Source organism: Salmo salar, chromosome ssa28 (assembly GCF_905237065.1).
Source record: "Salmo salar chromosome ssa28, Ssal_v3.1, whole genome shotgun sequence".
Lineage (NCBI taxonomy): Eukaryota > Metazoa > Chordata > Actinopteri > Salmoniformes > Salmonidae > Salmo > Salmo salar.
Window position 1 is genome coordinate 40709673 of NC_059469.1, and position 25089 is coordinate 40734761.

General features: G+C 49.7%; 1 protein-coding gene across 2 annotated transcripts in view; it reads right to left on the bottom strand.

Moving 5' to 3' along the window:
• LOC106590004 (AT-rich interactive domain-containing protein 4B) overlaps positions 1 to 25089 on the bottom strand; it is a 194444-nt gene that overhangs the window by 73174 nt on the left and 96181 nt on the right. For both annotated transcript variants that reach the window (XM_045710453.1, XM_045710452.1), the window contains exons 9-14: positions 21630 to 21709; positions 10393 to 10469; positions 8007 to 8158; positions 6960 to 7032; positions 4536 to 4630; positions 4292 to 4389 (exon numbers count right to left, since the gene is read on the bottom strand). In XM_045710453.1, the coding sequence (XP_045566409.1) occupies positions 4292 to 4389; positions 4536 to 4630; positions 6960 to 7032; positions 8007 to 8158; positions 10393 to 10469; positions 21630 to 21709 (575 nt within the window). The remainder of the gene's footprint in view (positions 1 to 4291; positions 4390 to 4535; positions 4631 to 6959; positions 7033 to 8006; positions 8159 to 10392; positions 10470 to 21629; positions 21710 to 25089) is intronic.

Genomic DNA, 25089 nt, shown 5'->3' on the forward strand with positions numbered 1-25089 from the left:
AGCCAGCTAACGTTAGCGAGCTCGCTAACAGTACACTTAGCCAGCCAGCTAACGTTAGCGAGCTAGCTAACAGTACACTTAGCCAGCCAGCTAACGTTAGCGAGCTAGCTAACAGTACACTTTAACTTGAAATGAAAATGACTTTCTGACTAAATTAGAAACGTGTAATATCTGAAAATGTAGCTACAGTAACTAGACTATCTTACCTGTATACATGGCTAGACACTTCTCTCTCGCTGTCACGGATGCCACGGTCAATCAGCTCTTTGAAATCCAGTTTCAACTGTTCAGAGCTGCCCTTCATAATGTCATTAAAACCCACATGAACTACGATAGAATCCATTTCCATGTCCTTGCGTGGTACATTCGGGAGCAGCTTTCTAACGTCATTTACTCGAGCTCCAGGATGGGACATTGTTCCTGGTGCAAAAACAGTCACATTTCTTACCATGGAGCTGCCCAAAATCATGGCTGGCGAGAAAGATGAGGAAATCCACCCACTCCCACCCTTCACAGGATTCGGAGAACCCTAAAAGGACGGGTGAGAGGCAGGATAACTTGAGTCCGTAGCTCCCGGTGTCTGGTGCAGGCCTCCGACAGATGGAGAAGCCCCGCTCGATCCAGAGCAGGGACGGAAGGTTGCCCACGTCAACTTAGAAATCGTAGGAAAAGGCGCTGCGGCCGCAGACACAGGTACCCCCACCGACGAAGGTGCAGGAAGATCAGGCTCCAGGATGGCTAAACTTTTTGTTGTTTGTATCCGCTTCGGTCTTCTCGTTGGGAGTGTAGACTGCTTTGAGGGAGGCCACTGACTTCGGCTTCCACAGCTCGTGACAAGTGACCATCTTTGATTGCCATGTTCCTCTGGCTGTGCTCCTTCGACTCCGCTATCAGATGGGGGAGCTCCGGGCAACACCGGCTAGTCGGATAATGACAAACGACAAGGCAGAGATGCATCCGACATGCGCGAACGCTGTCTAGCCACCGGCGTAGAAAAGGTAAACATTCCTCTCTGCGTTTACGTAGGCTGGTGACCTGCGTGATCAAGAGAGCCACCTCAAGACTATAATCCTCAGCAAGTAAACAATTGCCGCAATGGAACTCCGAGTGGTCTGGTTTGTCCTGAAACAAAGTGTAGTAGATACAGCTCCTACAGCACTGGAACACAGTGGTCTGGTTTGTCCTGAAACAGATCGTAGAAGATACAGCACTGGAACACAGTGGTCTGGTTTGTCCTGAAACAGATCGTAGTAGATACAGCTCCTACAGCACTGGAACACAGTGGTCTGGTTTGTCCTGAAACACCAGTAGGATAGCTTCAGCTCCTACAGCACTGGAACACAGTGGTCTGGTTTGTCCTGAAACAGATCGTAGTAGATACAGCTCCTACAGCACTGGAACACAGTGGTCTGGTTTGTCCTGAAACAGATCGTAGTAGATACAGCTCCTACAGCACTGGAACACAGTGGTCTGGTTTGTCCAGAAACAGATCGTAGTACATTCAGCTCCTACAGCTCTGGAACACAGTGGTCTGGTTTGTCCTGAAACAGATCATAGTAGATACAGCTCCTACAGCACTGGAACACAGTGGTCTGGTTTGTCCTGAAACAGTGGGTGATAGCTTCAGCTCCTACAGCACTGGAACACAGTGGTCTGGTTTGTCCTGAAACAGATCGTAGTAGATACAGCTCCTACAGCTCTGGAACACAGTGGTCTGGTTTGTCCTGAAACAGTGGGTGATAGCTTCAGCTCCTACAGCTCTGGAACACAGTGGTCTGGTTTGTCCTGAAACAGTGGGTGATAGCTTCAGCTCCTACAGCTCTGGAACACAGTGGTCTGGTTTGTCCTGAAACAGATCGTAGTAGATACAGCTCCTACAGCACTGGAACACAGTGGTCTGGTTTGTCCTGAAACAGTGGGTGATAGCTTCAGCTCCTACAGCTCTGGAACACAGTGGTCTGGTTTGTCCTGAAACAGATCGTAGTAGATACAGCTCCTACAGCACTGGAACACAGTGGTCTGGTTTGTCCTGAAACAGTGGGTGATAGCTTCAGCTCCTACAGCTCTGGAACACAGTGGTCTGGTTTGTCCTGAAACAGATCGTAGTAGATACAGCTCCTACAGCACTGGAACACAGTGGTCTGGTTTGTCCTGAAACAGTGGGTGATAGCTTCAGCTCCTACAGCTCTGGAACACAGTGGTCTGGTTTGTCCTGAAACAGATCGTAGTAGATACAGCTCCTACAGCACTGGAACACAGTGGTCTGGTTTGTCCTGAAACAGATCGTAGTAGATACAGCTCCTACAGCTCTGGAACACAGTGGACTGGTTTGTCCTGAAACAGATCGTAGTAGATACAGCTCCTACAGCACTGGAACACAGTGGTCTGGTTTGTCCTGAAACAGTGGGTGATAGCTTCAGCTCCTACAGCTCTGGAACACAGTGGTCTGGTTTGTCCTGAAACAGTGGGTGATAGATACAGCTCCTACAGCACTGGAACACAGTGGTCTGGTTTGTCCTGAAACAGATCGTAGTAGATACAGCTCCTACAGCACTGGAACACAGTGGTCTGGTTTGTCCTGAAACAGTGGGTGATAGCTTCAGCTCCTACAGCACTGGAACACTTTGGTCTGGTTTGTTCTGAAACAGTGGGTGATAGCTTCAGCTCCTACAGCTCTGGAACACAGTGGTCTGGTTTGTCCTGAAACAGATCGTGTGATACAGCTCCTACAGCACTGGAACACAGTGGTCTGGTTTGTCCTGAAACAGTGGGTGATAGCTTCAGCTCCTACAGCTCTGGAACACATTGGTCTGGTTTGTTCTGAAACAGTGGGTGATAGCTTCAGCTCCTACAGCTCTGGAACACAGTGGTCTGGTTTGTCCTGAAACAGATCGTAGTAGATACAGCTCCTACAGCACTGGAACACAGTGGTCTGGTTTGTCCTGAAACAGTGGGTGATAGATTCAGCTCCTACAGCTCTGGAACCGTTCATTTACCTCTCCAGATAAAGAGGGCTCCATTACAAAACTCATCTGGTACCAACTTAGTTAGCTTGATGGCTAACAGCTTAGCGTCTCTGTCAAGCAGGCTTCAACCTGTCTGTTAAGCGGGATTCCGGGACAATAAATAGCGGTCTTAGCTGTTAAAAGCTAATGAATCCACGTAAAAACAAACCAAGTGTTTCCAGCATACAGTGTTCAGCTGGCAACTCTGATGACGTCACTCCACAATTAGAGCCTTGCCTGTTGATTCTGTCTATATAAGATCCCACAGTTAACAGTGGATGTCAGAGCAAAAACCAAGCCATGAGGTCGAAGGAATTGTCCGTAGAGCTACGAGACAAGATTCTGTTGGCACAGATCTGGGGATGGGTACCAAAACATTTCTGCAGCATTGAAGGTCCCCAAGAACACAGTGCCCTCCATCACTCTTAAATGGAAGAAGTTTGGAACCACCAAGACTCTTCCTAGAGCTGGCCGCCCGGCCAAACTGAGCAATCGGGGGAGAAGGACCTTGGTCAGGGAGGTGACCAAGAACCCGATGGTCACTGACAGCGCTCCCAATGCAATTCTGACAGAGAGTGCAAAGCTGTCATCAAGGCAAAGGGTAACTACTTTGAGAAATCTCAAATATAAAACATATTTTGATTTGTTTGACTCTTTTTTGGTTACTACATGATTCCATATGTGTTATTTAATTATTCTACAACGTAGAAAATAGTAAAATAAAGAAAAACCCTGGAATGAGTAGCTGTGTCCAAACGTTTGACTGGTACCGTCCCGTATATATTTCTTACTTTATTTATACATTTAAGTTAATAAAGGATTTACAAAGACAACCTGTCAAACAATGAACAAACACCACAACAATCACCTGATGTGTACTGAACCGACCAGCCATAATAAAGTGCAATGAGTTATGATAAACTGTGTCCAAATGGTTTCAATAGTGGCAGCTGCATTTATTGTAGTCAATAACTGTCGAAAAAGGCTCAGTGCCATTATCCTCATAAGGTGAAGTATTGAAAACAGGGGTAGACAATCATTTTGACACCTATCCTTTGGAGAATTGTTTTTTATTACTTGTTAAAAATCTCTTTCTCTTAGACATTGGATTATGATTAAAAAAAATATATATACATATTTAATGAGCATACAGTATAGCTCAGTATTTGGTATTTAGTTATTTTATACAGTCTTTTTTTTATACAATCTTTATCAAGGGTGTCAATAATTTCGGACCCCCACTGTATATGTCCTAAAATATGCAGGGCCGGAGTGGCAATACGTACTTGCGGTAAGCACATTTGACGTTGTAGCCGGCGGCAGAGTTAAGAACAGGGATACCCAGAGCCTGGTAGACGGTCTTCCATACGGACCCGCTCTCAATCTGCTCAGGACACGACACAACAGGACACAGAGAAATAGAGACGTTAGAGATTGTGGTCGCCAATAAGTCACATGAGAACATTCACTAAGGACAAAGGCTGGTGAAAATCTACAAAATGGTTATGATCAGTGGAGTTGGGTACGCACATCATGGAAGCCTCCCAGTTTCTGCACCAGTCTGTAGAGCTTGAAGAGATCCAGGTTCCTGTAGCCCAGCACTGGTTTCTTGTTAATGGGGGTTCCTACATGAGGATAAACAATGTTTAGATGAAAACAGGTTCAGAAGTAGTGCACACACATCTAGCTACTTTCAGGTGCAAGGTACATAAAGTTTGTTCAAAACGTAACACTCAAACTAGTTTTGTCGCAATACCAGAATTTTTACTTCGATACCAATACCAGGTTTAGTATCATGATGCTAAATACCGAAACGATACTCAAATCTAAAACAATACTCACATCTAAAACAATACTCACATCTAAAACAATACTCACATCTAAAACAATACTCACATCTAAAACAATACTCACATCTAAAATGATACCACAGCAAAAAAAAGAAAGCTTATTAGCTAGTCACAGAATAATCCTTTTTTTAAACAATTTGTTGATAACTGGTGGAACTAAAATAACAAATAGAAAATCTTCTATTCTATATTCAATTTCTTAAAACACCATGTTGAATAACAGAAGAATATCTTCAATATTCCCTTTGCAAAACCATATCTGAGACTCAGAGCAGACATCATTTTACAATTACACTTAAACTGTTTTAAAATTCTATTTGATACATAGAGTTAATTTGCTCATCTATGGCCTGAATATTGGGTCAAAAGACATTCATTAGAGCTATGACTCATTACTCATTCCAGCTAAATAATTGAATGTAATAAATTAATAGCTTAGTTCCAAAACGACATAAAAATACTGAAGTTAATTTCTGAAGCTTCTACATTGCAATAGTCTACACACCATAGAAATACAACAGATTTCATACAGCATACTGCGATTCATCAGTCTGCATTTCAACTCCCAGAGTGCAATGCTCCACCCAGGGCTTCTGGCTGGCTAGTGTTAGCAAGCCCAGACAAACGTGAAGTAGTCTGAATATATTGCTGTCAGTTATGACATGCTATAATTGCTCTTATGAATGTTATGCTGAATGTATGTTAATTTCATTGTCACAACAAAAAAAAATCAAATTTAATTGCTAGTAGAATAACGTTACAATGCAAATGTCATGTTATGTCATTTTGGAACTAAACCTCTCTTCCTCTGCTTCATAACACCTTTTAACACCATTTTCTCTCCTCTCGCTTGCTTCTCAAAAGTGGCTTATGCTGTGCCAGCTGCATGAGCAAATAGCCTGGCTGGCTTACTACTGTCCCCTAGAGAAGACAAGTAGCCTGGCTAGCTTACTACTGTCCCCTAGAGAAGACAAGTAGCCTGGCTAGCTTACTACTGTCCCCTAGAGAAGACAAGTAGCCTGGCTAGCTTACTACTGCCCCTTAGAGAAGACAAGTAGCCTGGCTAGCTTACTACTGTCCCCTAGAGAAGACAAGTAGCCTGGCTAGCTTACTACTGTCCCCTAGAGAAGACAAGTAGCCTGGCTAGCTTACTACTGCCCCTTAGAGAAGACAAGTAGCCTGGCTAGCTTACTACTGCCCCCTAGAGAAGACAAGTAGCCTGGCTGGCTTACTACTGTCCCCTAGAGAAGACAAGTAGCCTGGCTAGCTTACTACTGCCCCCTAGAGAAGACAAGTAGCCTGGCTAGCTTACTACTGCCCCTTAGAGAAGACAAGTAGCCTGGCTAGCTTACTACTGCCCCTTAGAGAAGACAAGTAGCCTGGCTAGCTTACTACTGCCCCCTAGAGAAGACAAGTAGCCTGGCTAGCTTACTACTGCCCCCTAGAGAAGACAAGTAGCCTGGCTAGCTTACTACTGCCCCCTAGAGAAGACAAGTAGCCTGGCTAGCTTACTACTGCCCCCTAGAGAAGACAAGTAGCCTGGCTAGCTTACTACTGCCCCCTAGAGAAGACAAGTAGCCTGGCTAGCTTACTACTGCCCCCTAGAGAAGACAAGTAGCCTGGCTAGCTTACTACTGCCCCCTAGAGAAGACAAGTAGCCTGGCTAGCTTACTACTGCCCCCTAGAGAAGACAAGTAGCCTGGCTAGCTTACTACTGCCCCCAGAGAAGACAAGTAGCCTGGCTAGCTTACTACTGCCCCCTAGAGAAGACAAGTAGCCTGGCTAGCTTACTACTGCCCCCTAGAGAATACAAGTAGCCTGGCTAGCTTACTGCCCCCTAGAGAAGACATGTAGCCTGGCTAGCTTACTACTGCCCCCTTGAGAAGATTCAGACAAATTACTAGACTGACTCGATCCTCTCAAGACACAATTGACAGAAGTAGTGAAAGTAACAAATTGTAATGGCTATCTGTTTTTCATGTTGTAGTATCAGAAAGGTAGTGAAGTTGCAGTACACCATGTAACACTACAGTAAACAGAGGGGAGCATTCAGCTCTGTGGGAGGAGGCAGGAGTTGGGATTGATCTTAAAGAGTGTGTCTCACCTCTGTCCTCCATGAACTTGTACAGCTGCTGCAAGAAATTCTCTCTCTCCTCGGGGAAGGGCTCCACTTCCTCCTGCACACAGGAACAGGAAATTACAACACAGATGACCTTGACTCCTATAATAATAATAATAATTCATAATTTTGGTGGTGTGCTTATATTTTCCTGTTACACACAAGTGTGAAATGGAAATGTGTTTTCTGCATATCCCAACTCCCCCTGAGACACCCGCAGGGATTGGGGTCACAGCCAAGGTCACCGCTTGTAGAGCGCCCCTGGAGCGATTAAGGTTAAGTGCCTTGTTCAAGGGCACAGCAACAGATTTTTCACCTTGTCGGCTCCGGTATTCGAACCAGCGACCTTACAAGACACGCTCTAACCTCGAGGTTACCTGCCGCCCTGAAAGGGGTGTGTCACATTCATGCCCTGGACAATTTAAAATTCCTTCCAACATCATGTGAAAAGAAAAGGGTCCTAGAATGAGATTTTATGCCGTCCTGTGGCTTACAATTATTTATTTATTAACTTTACATGTCGTTAAATGTCCATGTTTATTTTGTATTTATTTTACCTTTTATTTCACTAGGCAAGTCAGTTAAGAACAAATTCTTATTTACAATGACGGCCTAGGAACGGTGGGGTTAACTGCCTTGTTCAGGAGCAGAATGACAGATTTTTACCTTGTCAGCTCGGGGATTCGAACTTGCAACCTTTCAGTTACTAGTCCAACCTCTAACCACAATGCTACCTGCCTCCTCTAACCACTAGGCTACCTGCTGGTTACTAGTCCAACGCTCTAACCACTAGGCTACCTGCCTCCTCTAACCACTAGGCTACCTGCCTCCTCTAACCACTAGGCTACCTGCTGGTTACTAGTCCAACGCTCTAACCACTAGGCTACCTGCCGCAGCCTCAAAAATGTTGTTAAATGTTCATGTCTTTTAGCAGCCAGAGGTCAATACAAACTGACGCTTTTCAGCGACAACCTTCGTCAGCGTGAATTATTAGCCAGCAGGATAAAGACTGAATAATATGACCATGAATACCTCCTCTTCTTCACTGGCGTCTTCCTCCTGTTCTTCCTCATCATCATCATCGTCATCATCTTCCTCACTGCTGGAACTCTCGTCCTTCACCTCTGTCCTCCAGGAGCTGGGCACTGCTGCCTGATGCACGAACTCCAGAGCCTCATCCAGCGCTGACACACACACACACACACACACACACACACACACACACACACACACACACACACACACACACACACACACACACACACACACACACACACACACACACACACACACACACACACACACACACACACCGCACACACACACACACCGGACACACACACACACCGGACACACACACCGCACACACACACACCGCACACACACCGGACACACACACACACACACCGGACACACACACACACACACACACGCACACGCACACGCACACACACACACACACACACACACACACACCGGACACACACACACCGGACACACACACACACACACCGGACACACACACACACACACACACACACCACATTGAGGGCCACTGACCTCCATAATACATACAGGGCATTCAGAAAGTATTCCGACCCCTTTCCTTTTTCCACATTTTGTTACGCTACAGCCCTATTCTAAAATGGATTCAATGCCTTATTTACATAAGTATTCAGACCCTTTGCTATGAGACTCGAAATGGAGCTCAGGAGCATCCTGTTTCCATTGATCATCCTTGAGATGTTTCTACGTCTTGATTGGAGTCCACCTGTGGTAAATTCAATTGTTTTTAGCATGATTTGGGAAGGCACACACCTGTCTATATAAGGTCCCTCAGTTAACAGTGCATGTCAGAGCAAAAACCAAGCCCTGAGGTCGAAGGAATTGTCTGTAGAGCACCGAGACAGGATTCTGTTGGCACAGATCTGGGGAAGGGTAGCAAAACATTTCTGCAGCATTGAAGGTCCCCAGGAACACAGTGGCCTCCATCATTCTTAAATGGAAGAAGTTTGGAACCACCAAGACTCTTCCTAGAGCTGGCCGCCCGGCCAAACTGAGCAATCGGGGGAGAAGGACCTTGGTCAGGGAGGTGACCAAGAACCTGATGGTCACGCTGACAGAGCTCCAGAGCTCCTCTGTGGAGATGGGAGAACCTTCCAGAAGGACAACCATCTCTGCAGCACTCCACCAATCAGGCCTTTATGGTAGAGTGGCAGAATGGAAGCCACTCCTCAGTAAAAGGCACACGACAGCCCGCTTTGGGTTTGCCAAAAGGCACCTAAAGGACTCTCAGACCACGAGAAACAAGATTCTCTGGTCTGATGAAACCAATATTGAACTCTTTGGCCTGAATGCCAAGCGTCACGTCTGGAGGAAACCTGGCACCATCCCTACGGTGAAGCATGGTGGTGGCAGCATCTTGCTGTGGGGATGTTTTTCAGCAGCAGGATCGAGGCAAAGATGAACGGAGCAAAGTACAGAGAGGTCCTTGATGAAAACCTGCTCCAGAGCGCTCTGGACCTCAGACTGGGGCGAAGGTTCACCTTCCAACAGGACAGTGACCTTAAGCACACAGCCAAGACAATGAAGAAGTGGCTTAGGGACAAGTCTCAGAATGTCCTTGAGTGGCCCAGCCAGAGCCCGGACTTAAACCAGATCGAACATCTCTGGAGAGACCTGAAAATAGCTGTGCAGTGATGCTCCCCATTCAACCTGACAGAGCTTGAGAGAATACTTCCAAATGCACTGTACGTCCCTCACAGATTATTACCTCCATAATACATATGCCCCTCCCAGATTATTACCACCATGTCCCTCACAGATTATTACCTCCATAATACATATGCCCCTCACAGATTATTACCACCATAATACATATGTCCCTCACAGATTATTACCTCCATAATACATATGCCCCTCACAGATTATTACCACCATGCCCCTCACAGATTATTACCACCATGCCTCTCACAGATTATTACCACCATGCCTCTCACAGATTATTACCTCCATAATACATATGCCCCTCACAGATTATTACCTCCATATGCCCCTCACAGATTATTACCACCATGCCCCCTCACAGATTATTACCTCCATAATACAGGGTAAGAAAATGTCAGTTCAAGGAAGGAAATGACATCATGACCCGGCCCGTGATCACAAAGCATCTCAGGCTAGGAGTGCTGCTGATCTACAGTCAGTTTAGATAATGAACAAGACTACATGGTCTGACAGAGAGGCCCTAAACATCACTCCTACTCTAAAACACATTATGAATACACGGACCCTGGTGAATCAGTCTGTCTATGCTAGAGGAAGACATCCCTCCTCTTCTCTCTTCATCCTCCTGCTCTTCCCCTCTCCTCCTCCTCCCCTCCGCAGGGGTGAACACAGACAGACAGTGATATCTCACCTGGCTTGAGCCCTACATCAGCTTTAGGAGGAGAGTCTGTGTCCATCACTCTCACGTCCTTCCTCAGCACAGTGTTACTGAAAAAGAGACACAACCTTCAGTCAAAATCAACAACACAAACTAAAAGTGTCAAATGTAACCGTTTGCACAGAGAACTCGGACTCTGAACAGCTAGAGGGGGTTAGTTAGGGGGGTTGAGAGGGGTTAGGGGGGTTGAGAGGGGGTTAGGGGGGTTGAGAGGGGGTTAGGGGGTTGATGGAGAGGGGGTTGGTTAGGGGGTTGAGAGGGGGTTAGGGGGGTTGAGAGGGGGTTAGTTAGGGGTGATGGAGAGGGGGTTGAGAGGGGGTTAGGGGGGTTGAGAGGGGGTTAGTTAGGGGTGATGGAGAGGGGGTTGGTTAGGGTTGGTTAGGGGGTTGAGAGGGGGTTAGTTAGGGGTGACGGAGAGGGGATAGTTAGGGGGGTTGAGAGGGGGTTAGTTAGGAGGGTTGAGAGGGGGTTAGTTAGGGGTGATGGAGAGGGGGTTGGTTAGGGGGGTTGAGAGGGGGTTAGGGGGTTGAGAGGGGGTTAGTTAGGGGGTGACGGAGAGGGGATAGTTAGGGGGGTTGAGAGGGGGTTAGGGGGGTTGAGAGGGGGTTAGTTAGGGGTGATGGAGAGGGGGTTGGTTAGGGGGTTGAGAGGGGGTTGGTTAGGGGGGTTGAGAGGGGGTTAGGGGGGTTGAGAGGGGGTTAGTTAGGGGTGATGGAGAGGGGGTTGGTTAGGGTTGGTTAGGGGGTTGAGAGGGGGTTGGTTAGGGGGGTTGAGAGGGGGTTAGTTAGGGGTGGCGGAGAGGGGATAGTTAGGGGGGTTGAGAGGGGGTTAGTTAGGGGGGTTGAGAGGGGGTTGGTTAGGGGGTTGAGAGGGGGTTAGTTAGGGGGGTTGAAGGAGGTTGAGAGGGGGTTAGTTAGGGGGGATGAGAGGGGGTTGGTTAAGGGGGATGAGAGGGGGTTGGTTAGGGGGGTTGAGAGGGGGTTAGTTAGGGGTGATGAGAGGGGGTTAGTTAAGGGGGATGAGAGGGGGTTGGTTAGGGGGGTTGAGAGGGGGTTAGTTAGGGGTGATGAGAGGGGGTTAGGTAGGGGGGTTGAGAGGGGGTTGGTTAGGGGGGTTGAGAGGGGGTTAGTTAGGGGTGACGGAGAGGGGGTTAGTTGGGGGGTTGAGAGGGGGTTAGTTAAGGGGGTTGAGAGGGGGTTGGTTAGGGGGGTTGAGAGGGGGTTGGTTGGTGGGTTGAGAGGGGGTTAGTTGGGGGGTTGAGAGGGGGTTAGTTAGGGGGTTGAGAGGGGGTTGGTTGGGGGGTTGAGAGGGGGTTAGTTAGGGGGGTTGAGAGGGGGTTGGTTGGGGGGTTGAGAGGGGGTTAGTTAGGGGTGACGCAGAGGGGGTTTGAGAATAAGGATAATGGGAACAAAAATACATGTTTAATATGCAGTTGAAGACTAGAGAGTCTTAATATTGATCTGGCATGTTTTACTATCATTGATCTGGTACTGGTCTGTTCTACTAGTATTGATCTGGTACTGGTCCGTTCTACTATCATTGATCTGGTACTGGTCCGTTCTACTATCATTGATCTGGTACTGGTCCGTTCTACTATCATTGATCTGGTACTGGTCTGTTCTACTAGTATTGATCTGGTACTGGTCCGTTCTACTATCATTGATCTGGTACTGGTCCGTTCTACTATCATTGATCTGGTACTGGTCTGTTCTACTAGTATTGATCTGGTACTGGTCCGTTCTACTAGTATTGATCTGGTACTGGTCCGTTCTACTATCATTGTACTGTATACATGGGTGTCCGAGCTGTGTGCCAGAACCCCCTGTACATAGCCTCGGTACCCCCTGTATGTAGCCTCGGTACCCCCTGTATATAGCCTCGGTACCCCCTGTATATAGCCTCGGTACCCCCTGTACCCCCTGTATATAGCCTCGGTACCCCCTGTATATAGCATCGGTACCCCCTGTACCCCCTGTATATAGACTCGGTACCCCCTGTATATAGCCTCGGTACCCCCTGTATATAGCCTCGGTACCCCCTGTACCCCCTGTATATAGACTCGGTACCCCCTGTATATAGCCTCGGTACCCCCTGTATATAGCATCGGTACCCCCTGTATATAGACTCGGTACCCCCTGTATGTAGCCTCGGTACCCCCTGTATATAGCCTCGGTACCCCCTGTATATAGCCTCGGTACCCCCTGTATGTAGCCTCGGTACCCCCTGTATATAGCCTCGGTACCCCCTGTATATAGCATCGGTACCCCCTGTACCCCCTGTATGTAGCCTCGGTACCCCCTGTATGTAGCCTCGGTACCCCCTGTATATAGCCTCGGTACCCCCTGTTTGTAGCCTCGGTACCCCCTGTATATAGCCTCTAGCCTGGGTACCCCCTGTATATAGCATCGGTACCCCCTGTATATAGCATCGGTACCCCCTGTACCCACAGTATATAGCCTCGGTACCCCCTGTATATAGACTCGGTACCCCCTGTATATAGCCTCTAGCCTGGGTACCCCCTGTATATAGCATCGGTACCCCCTGTATATAGCCTCGGTACCCCCTGTTTGTAGCCTCGGTACCCCCTGTATATAGCCTCTAGCCTGGGTACCCCCTGTATATAGCATCGGTACCCCCTGTATATAGCCTCGGTACCCCCTGTATATAGCCTCGGTACCCCCTGTATATAGCCTCTAGCCTGGGTAGCCCCTGTATATAGCCTCTAGCCTGGGTACCCCCTGTATATAGCATCGGTACCCCCTGTATATAGCCTCGGTACCCCCTGTATATAGCCTCGGTACCCCCTGTATATAGACTCGGTACCCCCTGTATATAGCCTCTAGCCTGGGTACCCCCTGTATATAGCATCGGTACCCCCTGTATATAGCCTCGGTACCCCCTGTTTGTAGCCTCGGTACCCCCTGTATATAGCCTCTAGCCTGGGTACCCCCTGTATATAGCATCGGTACCCCCTGTATATAGCCTCGGTACCCCCTGTATGTAGCCTCGGTACCCCCTGTATATAGCATCGGTACCCCCTGTATATAGACTCGGTACCCCCTGTACCCCCTGTATATAGCATCGGTACCCCCTGTATATAGCATCGGTACCCCCTGTATATAGCCTCGGTACCCCCTGTATATAGCCTCGGTACCCCCTGTACCCCCTGTATATAGCATCGGTACCCCCTGTACCCCCTGTATATAGCATCGGTACCCCCTGTACCCCCTGTATATAGCATCGGTACCCCCTGTATATAGCCTCTAGCCTGGGTACCCCCTGTATATAGCATCGGTACCCCCTGTATGTAGACTCGGTACCCCCTGTATATAGCATCGGTACCCCCTGTATATAGCCTCGGTACCCCCTGTATATAGCATCGGTACCCCCTGTACCCCCTGTATATAGCATCGGTACCCCCTGTATATAGCCTCTAGCCTGGGTACCCCCTGTATATAGCATCGGTACCCCTGTATGTAGACTCGGTACCCCCTGTATATAGCATCGGTACCCCCTGTATATAGCCTCGGTACCCCCTGTATATAGCATCGGTACCCCCTGTATATAGCATCGGTACCCCCTGTATATAGCATCGGTACCCCCTGTATATAGACTCGGTACCCCCTGTATGTAGCCTCGGTACCCCCTGTATATAGCATCGGTACCCCCTCTGTACCCCCTGTATGTAGCATCGGTACCCCCTGTATATAGCCTGGGTAGCCCCTGTATATAGCATCGGTACCCCCTGTATATAGCCTCGGTACCCCCTGTATATAGCATCGGTACCCCCTGTATATAGCCTCGGTACCCCCTGTACCCCCTGTATATAGCATCGGTACCCCCTGTACCCCCTGTATATAGCATCGGTAGCCTCGGTACCCCCTGTATATAGCCTCGGTACCCCCTGTATATAGCCTCGGTACCCCCTGTATATAGCATCGGTACCCCCTGTATATAGCATCGGTACCCCCTGTATATAGCATCGGTACCCCCTGTATATAGACTCGGTACCCCCTGTATATAGACTCGGTACCCCCTGTATGTAGCCTCGGTACCCCCTGTATATAGCATCGGTACCCCCTCTGTACCCCCTGTATGTAGCATCGGTACCCCCTGTATATAGCCTGGGTAGCCCCTGTATATAGCATCGGTACCCCCTGTACCCCCTGTATATAGCATCGGTACCCCCTGTACCCCCTGTATATAGCCTCGGTACCCCCTGTATATAGCATCGGTACCCCCTGTATATAGCCTGGCAGACATATCAGTGTGGATGACGGATCACCACCTCAAGCTGAACCTCGGCAAGACGGAGCTGCTCTTCCTCCCGGGGAAGGACTGCCCGTTCCATGATCTCGCCATCACGGTTGACAACTCCCTTGTGTCCTCCTCCCAGAGTGCTAAGAGCCTTGGCGTGACCCTGGACAACACCCTGTCGTTCTCCGCTAACATCAAGGCGGTGACCCGATCCTGTAGGTTCATGCTCTACAACATTCGCAGAGTACGACCCTGCCTCACACAGGAAGCGGCGCAGGTCCTAATCCAGGCACTTGTCATCTCCCGTCTGGATTATTGCAACTCGCTGTTGGCTGGGCTCCCTGCCTGTGCCATTAAACCCCTACAACTCATCCAGAACGCCGCAGCCCGTCTGGTGTTCAACCTTCCCAAGTTCTCTCACGTCACCCCGCTCCTCCGCTCTCTCCACTGGCTTCCAGTCGAAGCTCGCATCTGCTACAAGACCATGGTGCTTGCCTACGGAGCTGTGAGGGGAACGGCACCTCCGTACCTTCAGGCTCTGATCAGGCCCTACACCCAAAGAAGGGCACTGCGTTCATCCACCTCTGGCCTGCTCGCCTCCCTACCTCTGAGGAAGCACAGTTCCCGCTCAGAACAGTCAAAACTGTTCGCTGCTCTGGCACCACAATGGTGGAACAAGCTCCCTCACGATGCCAGGACAGCGGAGTCAATCACCACCTTCCGGAGACACCTGAAACCCCACCTCTTCAAGGAATACCTGGGATAGGATAAAGTAATCCTTCTAACCCCCCCCCCTTAAAAGATTTAGATGCACTATTGTAAAGTGGTTGTTCCACTGGATATTATAAGGTGAATGCACCAATTTGTAAGTCGCTCTGGATAAGAGCGTCTGCTAAATGACTAAAATGTAAAAATAGCCTCGGTACCCCCTGTATATAGCATCGGTACCCCCTGTACCCCCTGTATATAGCATCGGTACCCCCTGTACCCCCTGTATATAGCCTCGGTACCCCCTGTACCCCCTGTATATAGCATCGGTACCCCCTGTACCCCCTGTACCCCCTGTATATAGCATCGGTACCCCCTGTACCCCCTGTATATAGCATCGGTACCCCCTGTATTTAGCCTCGGTACCCCCTGTATATAGCATCGGTACCCCCTGTATATAGCCTCGGTACCCCCTGTATGTAGCCTCGGTACCCCCTGTATATAGCATCGGTACCCCCTGTACCCCCTGTACCCCCTGTATATAGCATCGGTACCCCCTGTACCCCCTGTATATAGCATCGGTACCCCCTGTATATAGCCTCGGTACCCCCTGTATATAGCATCGGTACCCCCTGTATGTAGCCTCGGTACCCCCTGTATATAGCATCGGTACCCCCTGTACCCCCTGTATATAGCATCGGTACCCCCTGTACCCCCTGTATATAGCATCGGTACCCCCTGTACCCCCTGTATATAGCATCGGTACCCCCTGTATATAGCATCGGTACCCCCTGTACCCCCTGTATATAGCATCGGTACCCCCTGTACCCCCTGTATATAGCATCGGTACCCCCTGTATGTAGCATCGGTACCCCCTGTATATAGCATCGGTACCCCCTGTATATAGCATCGGTACCCCCTGTATATAGCCTCGGTACCCCCTGTATATAGCATCGGTACCCCCTGTATGTAGCATCGGTACCCCCTGTATATAGCATCGGTACCCCCTGTATGTAGCCTCGGTACCCCCTGTATGTAGCCTCGTTAGAGTCAAGTCATTTTCTTGTGTTACTTTTAGATTTATTCATTTTTTTAAAACTTTAGTTTATTTAGTAAATATTTTCTTAACTCTATGTCTTGAACTGTATTGTTGGTTAAGGGCTTGTAAGTAAAAATGTCACTGTTTATTTTTTTTTATTTCACCTTAATTTAACCAGCTAGACTAGTTGAGAACAAGTTCTCATTTACAACAGCGACCTGGCCAAGATAAAGCAAAGCAGTGCGACAACATACAACAACACAGAGTTACACATGGAGTAAAACAACAGAAATGTCCTAGTAAGATCACAGCATATCTGTGGTGTATAATAATAGTTTGCTTGGTCAATTCAAGTGAACTACCCCTCACTTCTCAAATACAACCAATACAACTGGCAACCCTAAATCTGTCCCAGTTTCTATTACAGATGCACCTGGCAACCCTAAATCTGTCCCAGTTTCTATTACAGAGGAACCTGGCAACCCTAAATCTGTCCAATCTGTTTCTATTACACAGAGGAACCTGGCAACCCTAAATCTGTCCCATCTGTTTCTATTACAGAGGAACCTGGCAACCCTAAATCTGTCCCAGTTTCTATTACAGAGGCACCTGGCAACCCTAAATCTGTCCCAGTTTCTATTACAGAGGCACCTGGCAACCCTAAATCTGTCCCAGTTTCTATTACAGAGGAACCTGGCAACCCTACATCTGTCCCATCTGTTTCTATTACAGAGGAACCTGGCAACCTAAATCTGTCCAATCTGTTTCTATTACACAGAGGAACCTGGCAACCTAAATCTGTCCCATCTGTTTCTATTACAGAGGAACCTGGCAACCTAAATCTGTCCCATCTGTTTCTATTACAGAGGAACCTGGCAACCTAAATCTGTCCAATCTGTTTCTATTACACAGATTAACCTGGCAACCCTAAATCTGTCCCAGTTTCTATTACACAGAGGAACCTGGCAACCCAAATCTGTCCCAGTTTCTAATACACACACCTGGCAACCCAAATCGGTCCTTGCATCAGTTCCAGCTAGGCAGGAGCAGCTGATAAGGAACTAGAGACAGTGACCTCAACGGCCTCCCCTGATCTAGACTCCAGCTGCTACAGTCAATTACAGCAGCTTCCACTTCCTTTCAGAATAATCATGTTCTCTCATCCCATCCTGCTGTCATCAGCTCTACCTGTCACCTCCCTGCCAGCCAGCCGCCTGCTAGCCACCTCCTAGCCAGCCAGCCAGCCGCCTGCTAGCCACCTGCCTGCCTGCTAGCTGCTGCCTGCTAGCTGCTGCCTGCTAGCTGCTGCCTGCTAGCTGCTGCCTGCCAGCCAGCCGCCTGCCAGCCAGCCGCCTGCTAGCCACCTCCTAGCTAGCCAGCCGCCTGCTAGCCACCTCCTAGCCAGCCAGCCGCCTGCTAGCCACCTCCTAGCCAGCCAGCCGCCTGCTAGCCACCTCCTAGCCAGCCAGCCAGCCGCCTGCTAGCCACCTGCCTGCCTGCTAGCTGCTGCCTGCTAGCTGCTGCCTGCTAGCTGCTGCCTGCCAGCCAGCCGCCTGCCAGCCAGCCGCCTGCTAGCCACCTCCTAGCCAGCCAGCCAGCCGCCTGCTAGCTGCTGCCTGCTAGCTGCTGCCTGCCAGCCAGCTGCCTGCTAGCTGCTGCCTGCTAGCTGCTGCCTGCTAGCTGCTGCCTGCTAGCTGCTGCCTGCCAGCCAGCCGCCTGCTAGCCAGCTGCTCTGACCACAGCTGATAAAGGCCCTCAACAGCCATTTCATATCACAGTAAATAGGTATTCAACTTGGACTGGGGGTGGGTCCAGGCCAACATTGTTCAGTTGTGTTGTTAGGAGAGCCATATATTTAACCGAAAATATTCGAATATCCACCCGAGGAAGGAAGATTGAGTCCTGGGATGTGTTCAGTGGGCGTGAAATGGAAAACATCCTAAAATAGAAAAGTGCTGGTCACACAGACGGGGTTTAGCTGAAACAGCGAAAACAATGCGCACGCTTCAAATGGGGCAGAAGTCTGTGTGTTGATGTGATTCAGGATCGCTACCAACAATGACACAAAGCTGCCTTGTGGGGAATCCTAGGTGCCTCATTCCAGATAGTTCTATTTTGTTCTTGAGACCATGTCTTGTTTTGAGGTGTTGTGACTGACGTGGCTAAAATCCACTAGCTAGCTAACTAACAACTGTACCGGATGTAACAGAGAGACAACAAGGGCTCATCTATTTAGGTTTCCAATAAACATCGGAGAGTAAATATCCAAACCAACCTGTCTATATGATTTAACTATCAGAACTAAAACCATGTCCACAGTGACCAGGAATGAGGTTGACCTGTGAGGTTGACCTGTGTTGTGGTTGAACTGTGAGGTTGACCTGTGAGGTTGACCTGTGAGGTTGAACTGTGAGGTTGACCTGTGAGGTTGACCTGTGAGGTTGACCTGTGTTGTGGTTGAACTGTGAGGTTGACCTGTGAGGTTGACCTGTGTTGTGGTTGAACTGTGAGGTTGAACTGTGATGTTGACCTCTGAGGTTGACCTGTGTTGTGGTTGAACTGTGAGGTTGACCTGTGTTGTGGTTGAACTGTCCTGTGAGGTTGACCTGTGTTGTGGTTGAACTGTGAGGTTGACCTGTGAGGTTGACCTGTGAGGTTGAACTGTGAGGTTGACCTGTGAGGTTGACCTGTGAGGTTGACCTGTGAGGTTGAACTGTGAGGTTGACCTGTGAGGTTGACCTGTGAGGTTGACCTGTGAGGTTGAACTGTGAGGTTGAACTGTGAGGTTGACCTGTGAGGTTGAACTGTGATGTTGACCTGTGAGGTTGAACTGTGAGGTTGAACTGTGAGGTTGACCTGTGAGGTTGACCTGTGAGGTTGACCTGTGAGGTTGAACTGTGAGGTTGACCTGTGAGGTTGACCTGTGAGGTTGACCTGTGAGGTTGAACTGTGAGGTTGACCTGTGAGGTTGACCTGTGAGGTTGACCTGTGAGGTTGACCTGTGAGGTTGACCTGTGAGGTTGAACTGTGAGGTTGAACTGTGAGGTTGACCTGTGAGGTTGACCTGTGAGGTTGAACTGTGAGGTTGACCTGTGAGGTTGACCTGTGAGGTTGAACTGTGAGGTTGACCTGTGAGGTTGACCTGTGAGGTTGAACTGTGAGGTTGACCTGTGAGGTTGACCTGTGAGGTTGACCTGTGAGGTTGACCTGTGAGGTTGAACTGTGAGGTTGACCTGTGAGGTTGACCTGTGAGGTTGACCTGTGAGGTTGAACTGTGAGGTTGACCTGTGTTGTGGTTGTTAGACACATTGAGTGTTTATCTTCTTCTTCTTCTTCAGTTTAACACTCCCTGAGTAGGCTGTTCGCTGACCAGCCCTCCCCCTCTCTCTGTTTGGGCTGCTTCGTGAGGTCTGTTCAAGCCACAATCACAATGCTCTTAGCCTGGGCTAAGGGAGAGTTTAGTCTGGGCTAACGGAGCGTTTAGTCTGGGCTAAGGGAGAGTTTAGTCTGGGCTAAGGGAGTGTTTAGTCTGGGCTAAGGGAGCGTTTAGTCTGGGCTAAGGGAGCGTTTAGTCTGGGCTAAGGGAGTGTTTAGTCTGGGCTAACGGAGCGTTTAGTCTGGGCTAAGGGAGTGTTTAGTCTGGGCTAGGGGAGCGTGGGAGCGTTTAGTCTGGGCTAAGGGAGCGTTTAGTCTGGGCTAAGGGAGCGTTTAGTCTGGGCTAAGGGAGAGTTTAGTCTGGGCTAAGGGAGCGTTTAGTCTGGGCTAAGGGAGTGTTTAGTCTGGGCTAAGGGAGTGTTTAGTCTGGGCTAAGGGAGAGTTTAGTCTGGGCTAACGGAGTGTTTAGTCTGGGCTAGGGGAGTGTTTAGTCTGGGCTAAGGGAGCGTTTAGTCTGGGCTAAGGGAGTGTTTAGTCTGGGCTAAGGGAGCGTGGGAGCGTTTAGTCTGGGCTAAGGGAGCGTTTAGTCTGGGCTAAGGGAGCGTTTAGTCTGGGCTAAGGGAGCGTTTAGTCTGGGCTAAGGGAGTGTTTAGTCTGGGCTAAGGGAGTGTTTAGTCTGGGCTAAGGGAGCGTTTAGTCTGGGCTAACGGAGCGTTTAGTCTGGGCTAACGGAGTGTTTAGTCTGGGCTAAGGGAGAGTTTAGTCTGGGCTAAGGGAGCGTTTAGTCTGGGCTAAGGGAGAGTTTAGTCTGGGCTAAGGGAGCGTTTAGTCTGGGCTAGGGGAGTGTTTAGTCTGGGCTAGGGGAGAGTTTAGCCATGGGCTAAGGGAGCGTTTAGCCATGGGCTAAGGGAGCGTTTAGTCTGGGCTAAGGGAGCGTTTAGTCTGGGCTAAGGGAGCGTTTAGTCTGGGCTAAGGGAGTGTTTAGTCTGGGCTAAGGGAGTGTTTAGTCTGGGCTAAGGGAGCGTTTAGTCTGGGCTAAGGGAGTGTTTAGTCTGGGCTAAGGGAGCGTGGGAGCGTTTAGTCTGGGCTAACGGAGCGTTTAGTCTGGGCTAACGGAGTGTTTAGTCTGGGCTAAGGGAGAGTTTAGTCTGGGCTAAGGGAGCGTTTAGTCTGGGCTAGGGGAGTGTTTAGTCTGGGCTAAGGGAGAGTTTAGTCTGGGCTAAGGGAGCGTTTAGTCTGGGCTAAGGGAGCGTTTAGTCTGGGCTAAGCGATGGCTAGCTGGCCCAGTTCTGGAGCAGGGTTAGCACTGAATTTCAGGGCTAGTCAATCACAGTTCAGTTGTTGCCTAATTTGTATATTATACTCCGGGAAAGTGACCGTTGGTTTCAGTTAACCCTGCTAGTGTGAACACAGGCTAAGCTAGCCTGAGGCTAAAGATAGCCCGGGGCTAATGAGAATGCAGTGTGAAAAGCTACATTAACCGTCTCACCATTCAGACACCACTCTCCCTGTCAGTGACATTTCCTGGGCTTTCTGTTCTGCAGAAAGATAGCATGCAGTTTCTCAATCTGAGCTTTTTCGCCTTTCAGACGTAATGGAATATTTCAAAGCCTAATATAATAATAATAATAATAATTCATGCCATTGAGCAGACACTTTGCATTCAAAGTGACCATTTCTCCATTATGCCTCTGAATGGATTCCTAGTAGAAGTGAAGAGACTAAGTGTGTACCTTTCTTCACTATTTCCAATAACTCTACAGGTTCATGTTCCACATCATCACCATGCAAATAACACGTGTTCTATAATACAGCGCGTCAGATGACTCACAATTTACCATCCTTGAAGGAGCGGATTAAAATGCTGTCTTTCTTTATGATGGCCTCTTCATGGCAGTCTGGGGTGATGACCTGGTGGGGGAGAGAAGGAGAGTGAGTATAGTATGACTGCTCAGACAAGGCACTGAGCTTGGATGACAGAACAAACTCCTCCAATATGCCACAGAACAAACCCCTCCAATATGCCACAGAACAAACCCCTCCAATACGCCACAGAACAAACTCCTCCAATATGCCACAGAACAAACCCCTCCAATACGCCACAGAACAACCCCCTCCAATATGCCACAGAACAAACTCCTCCAATATGCCACAGAACAAACCCCTCCAATATGCCACAGAACAAACTCCTCCAATACGCCACAGAACAAACCCCTCCAATATGCCACAGAACAAACTCCTCCAATACGCACAGAACAAACTCCTCCAATATGCCACAGAACAAACTCCTTCAATATGCCACAGAACAAACCCCTCCAATATGCCACAGAACAAACTCCTCCAATATGCCACAGAACAAACCCCTCCAATATGCCACAGAACAAACTCCTCCAATACGCCACAGAACAAACCCCTCCAATACGCCACAGAACAAACCCCTCCAATATGCCACAGAACAAACTCCTCCAATACGCCACAGAACAAACCCCTCCAATACGCCACAGAACCCCTCCAATACGCCACAGAACAAACTCCTCCAATACGCCACAGAACACACCCCTCCAATATGCCACAGAACAAACTCCTCCAATATGCCACAGAACAAACCCCTCCAATATGCCACAGAACAAACTCCTCCAATATGCCACAGAACAAACTCCTCCAATATGCCACAGAACAAACCCCTCCAATACGCCACAGAACCCCTCCAATACGCCACAGAACAAACCCCTCCAATATGCCACAGAACAAACCCCTCCAATACGCCACAGAACAAACCCCTCCAATATGCCACAGAACAAACTCCTCCAATACGCCACAGAACAAACTCCTCCAATATGCCACAGAACAAACCCCTCCAATACGCCACAGAACAACCCCCTCCAATATGCCACAGAACAAACTCCTCCAATATGCCACAGAACAAACTCCTCCAATATGCCACAGAACAAACCCCTCCAATATGCCACAGAACAAACTCCTCCAATATGCCACAGAACAAACCCCTCCAATATGCCACAGAACAAACTCCTCCAATATGCCACAGAACAAACCCCTCCAATATGCCACAGAACAAACTCCTCCAATATGCCACAGAACAACCCCCTCCAATACGCCACAGAACAAACTCCTCCAATATGCCACAGAACAACCCCCTCCAATATGCCACAGAACAAACCCGGTCTGTCTATGTAATCATGTTGGCATTGTTGTCCTTTAACTCCCCAATGGCCTCGTCAGTCCATTTCAGCACCATATGTTTGACAGACTAGTTTCTGTCTGTATGGGGAGAATGAGGTGGAGCATGACATGGTCTGAGTTCCCCTGGGGAGCGTGGGGGACAGCGTGGGGGACGGCGTGGGGGACAGCGTGGGGGACAGCGTGGGGGACAGCGTGGTATGCCCCTTTACTAGTGTTGTAAACATGGTCCAGAAAATTCCGCCATATGTTTGTATCTACGAAGTTCCTGTTGTAGGCTAGTGTGGTTCAAACTCCCAATGATGGTCAAAGTAGAATCCGGGTATTTCCTTCCCACCGTTGATCTGATCAGCCAATAACTGTTGCACTGCGCGCACAGGCAATCGGCACAGCGTAGACCCTGACCAGAATGACTAAGGGGTGAAAATAGATTCCAGATCTGGAGGATCTGACGTCATCAGCCCGGTACAGCTGGAAGCCGGGACATCATCGGCCCGGTACAGCTGGAAGCCGGGATACCATCGGCCCGGTACAGCTGGAAGCCGGGACGTCATCAGCCCGGTACAGCTGGAAGCCGGGACGTCATCAGTCAGGTACAGCTGGAAGCCGGGACGTCATCAGCCCGGTACAGCTGGAAGCTGGGACGTCATCAGTCAGGTACAGCTGGAAGCCGGGATACCATCGGCCCGGTACAGCTGGAAGCCGGGACGTCATCCGCCCGGTACAGCTGGAAGCCGGGACATCATCGGCCCGGTACAGCTGGAAGCCGGGACGTCATCCGCCCGGTACAGCTGGAAGTCGGGACGTCATCCGCCCGGTACAGCTGGAAGCCGGGACATCATCGGCCCGGTACAGCTGGAAGCCGGGACCTCATCAGCCCGGTACAGCTGGAAGCTGGGATACCATCAGCCCGGTACAGCTGGAAGCCGGGACATCATCAGCCCGGTACAGCTGGAAGCCGGGACGTCATCAGCCCGGTACAGCTGGAAGCCGGGACGTCATCCGCCCGGTACAGCTGGAAGCCGGGACATCATCGGCCCGGTACAGCTGGAAGTCGGGACGCCATCAGCCCGGTACAGCTGGAAGCCGGGATACCATCAGCCCGGTACAGCTGGAAGCTGGCTAGATCCACAGAGAATAGAGTAATGTAACCACCTCTCTGTAAACAGGAAACAGAGGTGAGAGAAATCCTTCTCGTCGGTTTTTGGCGAGTGAAAGCACATTGCAGAGGTAAAGGCCGGGCAGAGGGGCATGGAGTCCTTGGCTTCTGAAACACAATAGATTCCCGGCTCGCCTCACCCTATGTCTTCGTCCCAGAGTCCCAGAACCTCGGTTTGAAATCCGACTCGTAGTCAGGGAAGTCTTCTGTAGTATATTGTTGGATAATTACATAATTTCAGGACCAAACAAAGCAAGGCGGTAATGTGTCCCTAATATTCAGTAGTTTGTTCCAGGTGAAAGAAATCTGAATTTTTGTTGAGATCCAAAAGTTACCAAACAGAGTAAAGCCAGGAGCAGCGACCAGAATACAGTGGTGCTCACCGGGCGCCACCTAACACCGTGGCTGCTCACCGGGCGCCACCAAACACCGTGGCTGCTCACCGGGCACCACCTAACACCGTGGCTGACTCACCGGGCGCCACCTAACACCGTGGCTGCTCACCGGGCGCCACCTAACACCGTGGCTGACTCACCGGGCACCACCTAACACCGTGGCTGCTCACCAGGGCACCACCTAACACCGTGGCTGCTCACCGGGCACCACCTAACACCGTGGCTACTCACCGGGCACCACCTAACACTGTGGCTGCTCACCGGGCACCACCTAACACCGTGGCTGCTCACCGGGCACCACCTAACACCGTGGCTGACTCACCGGGCGCCACCTAACACCGTGGCTGACTCACCGGGCGCCACCTAACACCGTGGCTGCTCACTGCACCACCAACACCGTGGCTGCTCACCGGGCACCACCTAACACCTAACACCGTGGCTGCTCACCGGGCACCACCTAACACCGTGGCTGCTCACCGGGCACCACCTAACACCTAGCACCGTGGCTGCTCACCGGGCACCACCTAACACCGTGGCTG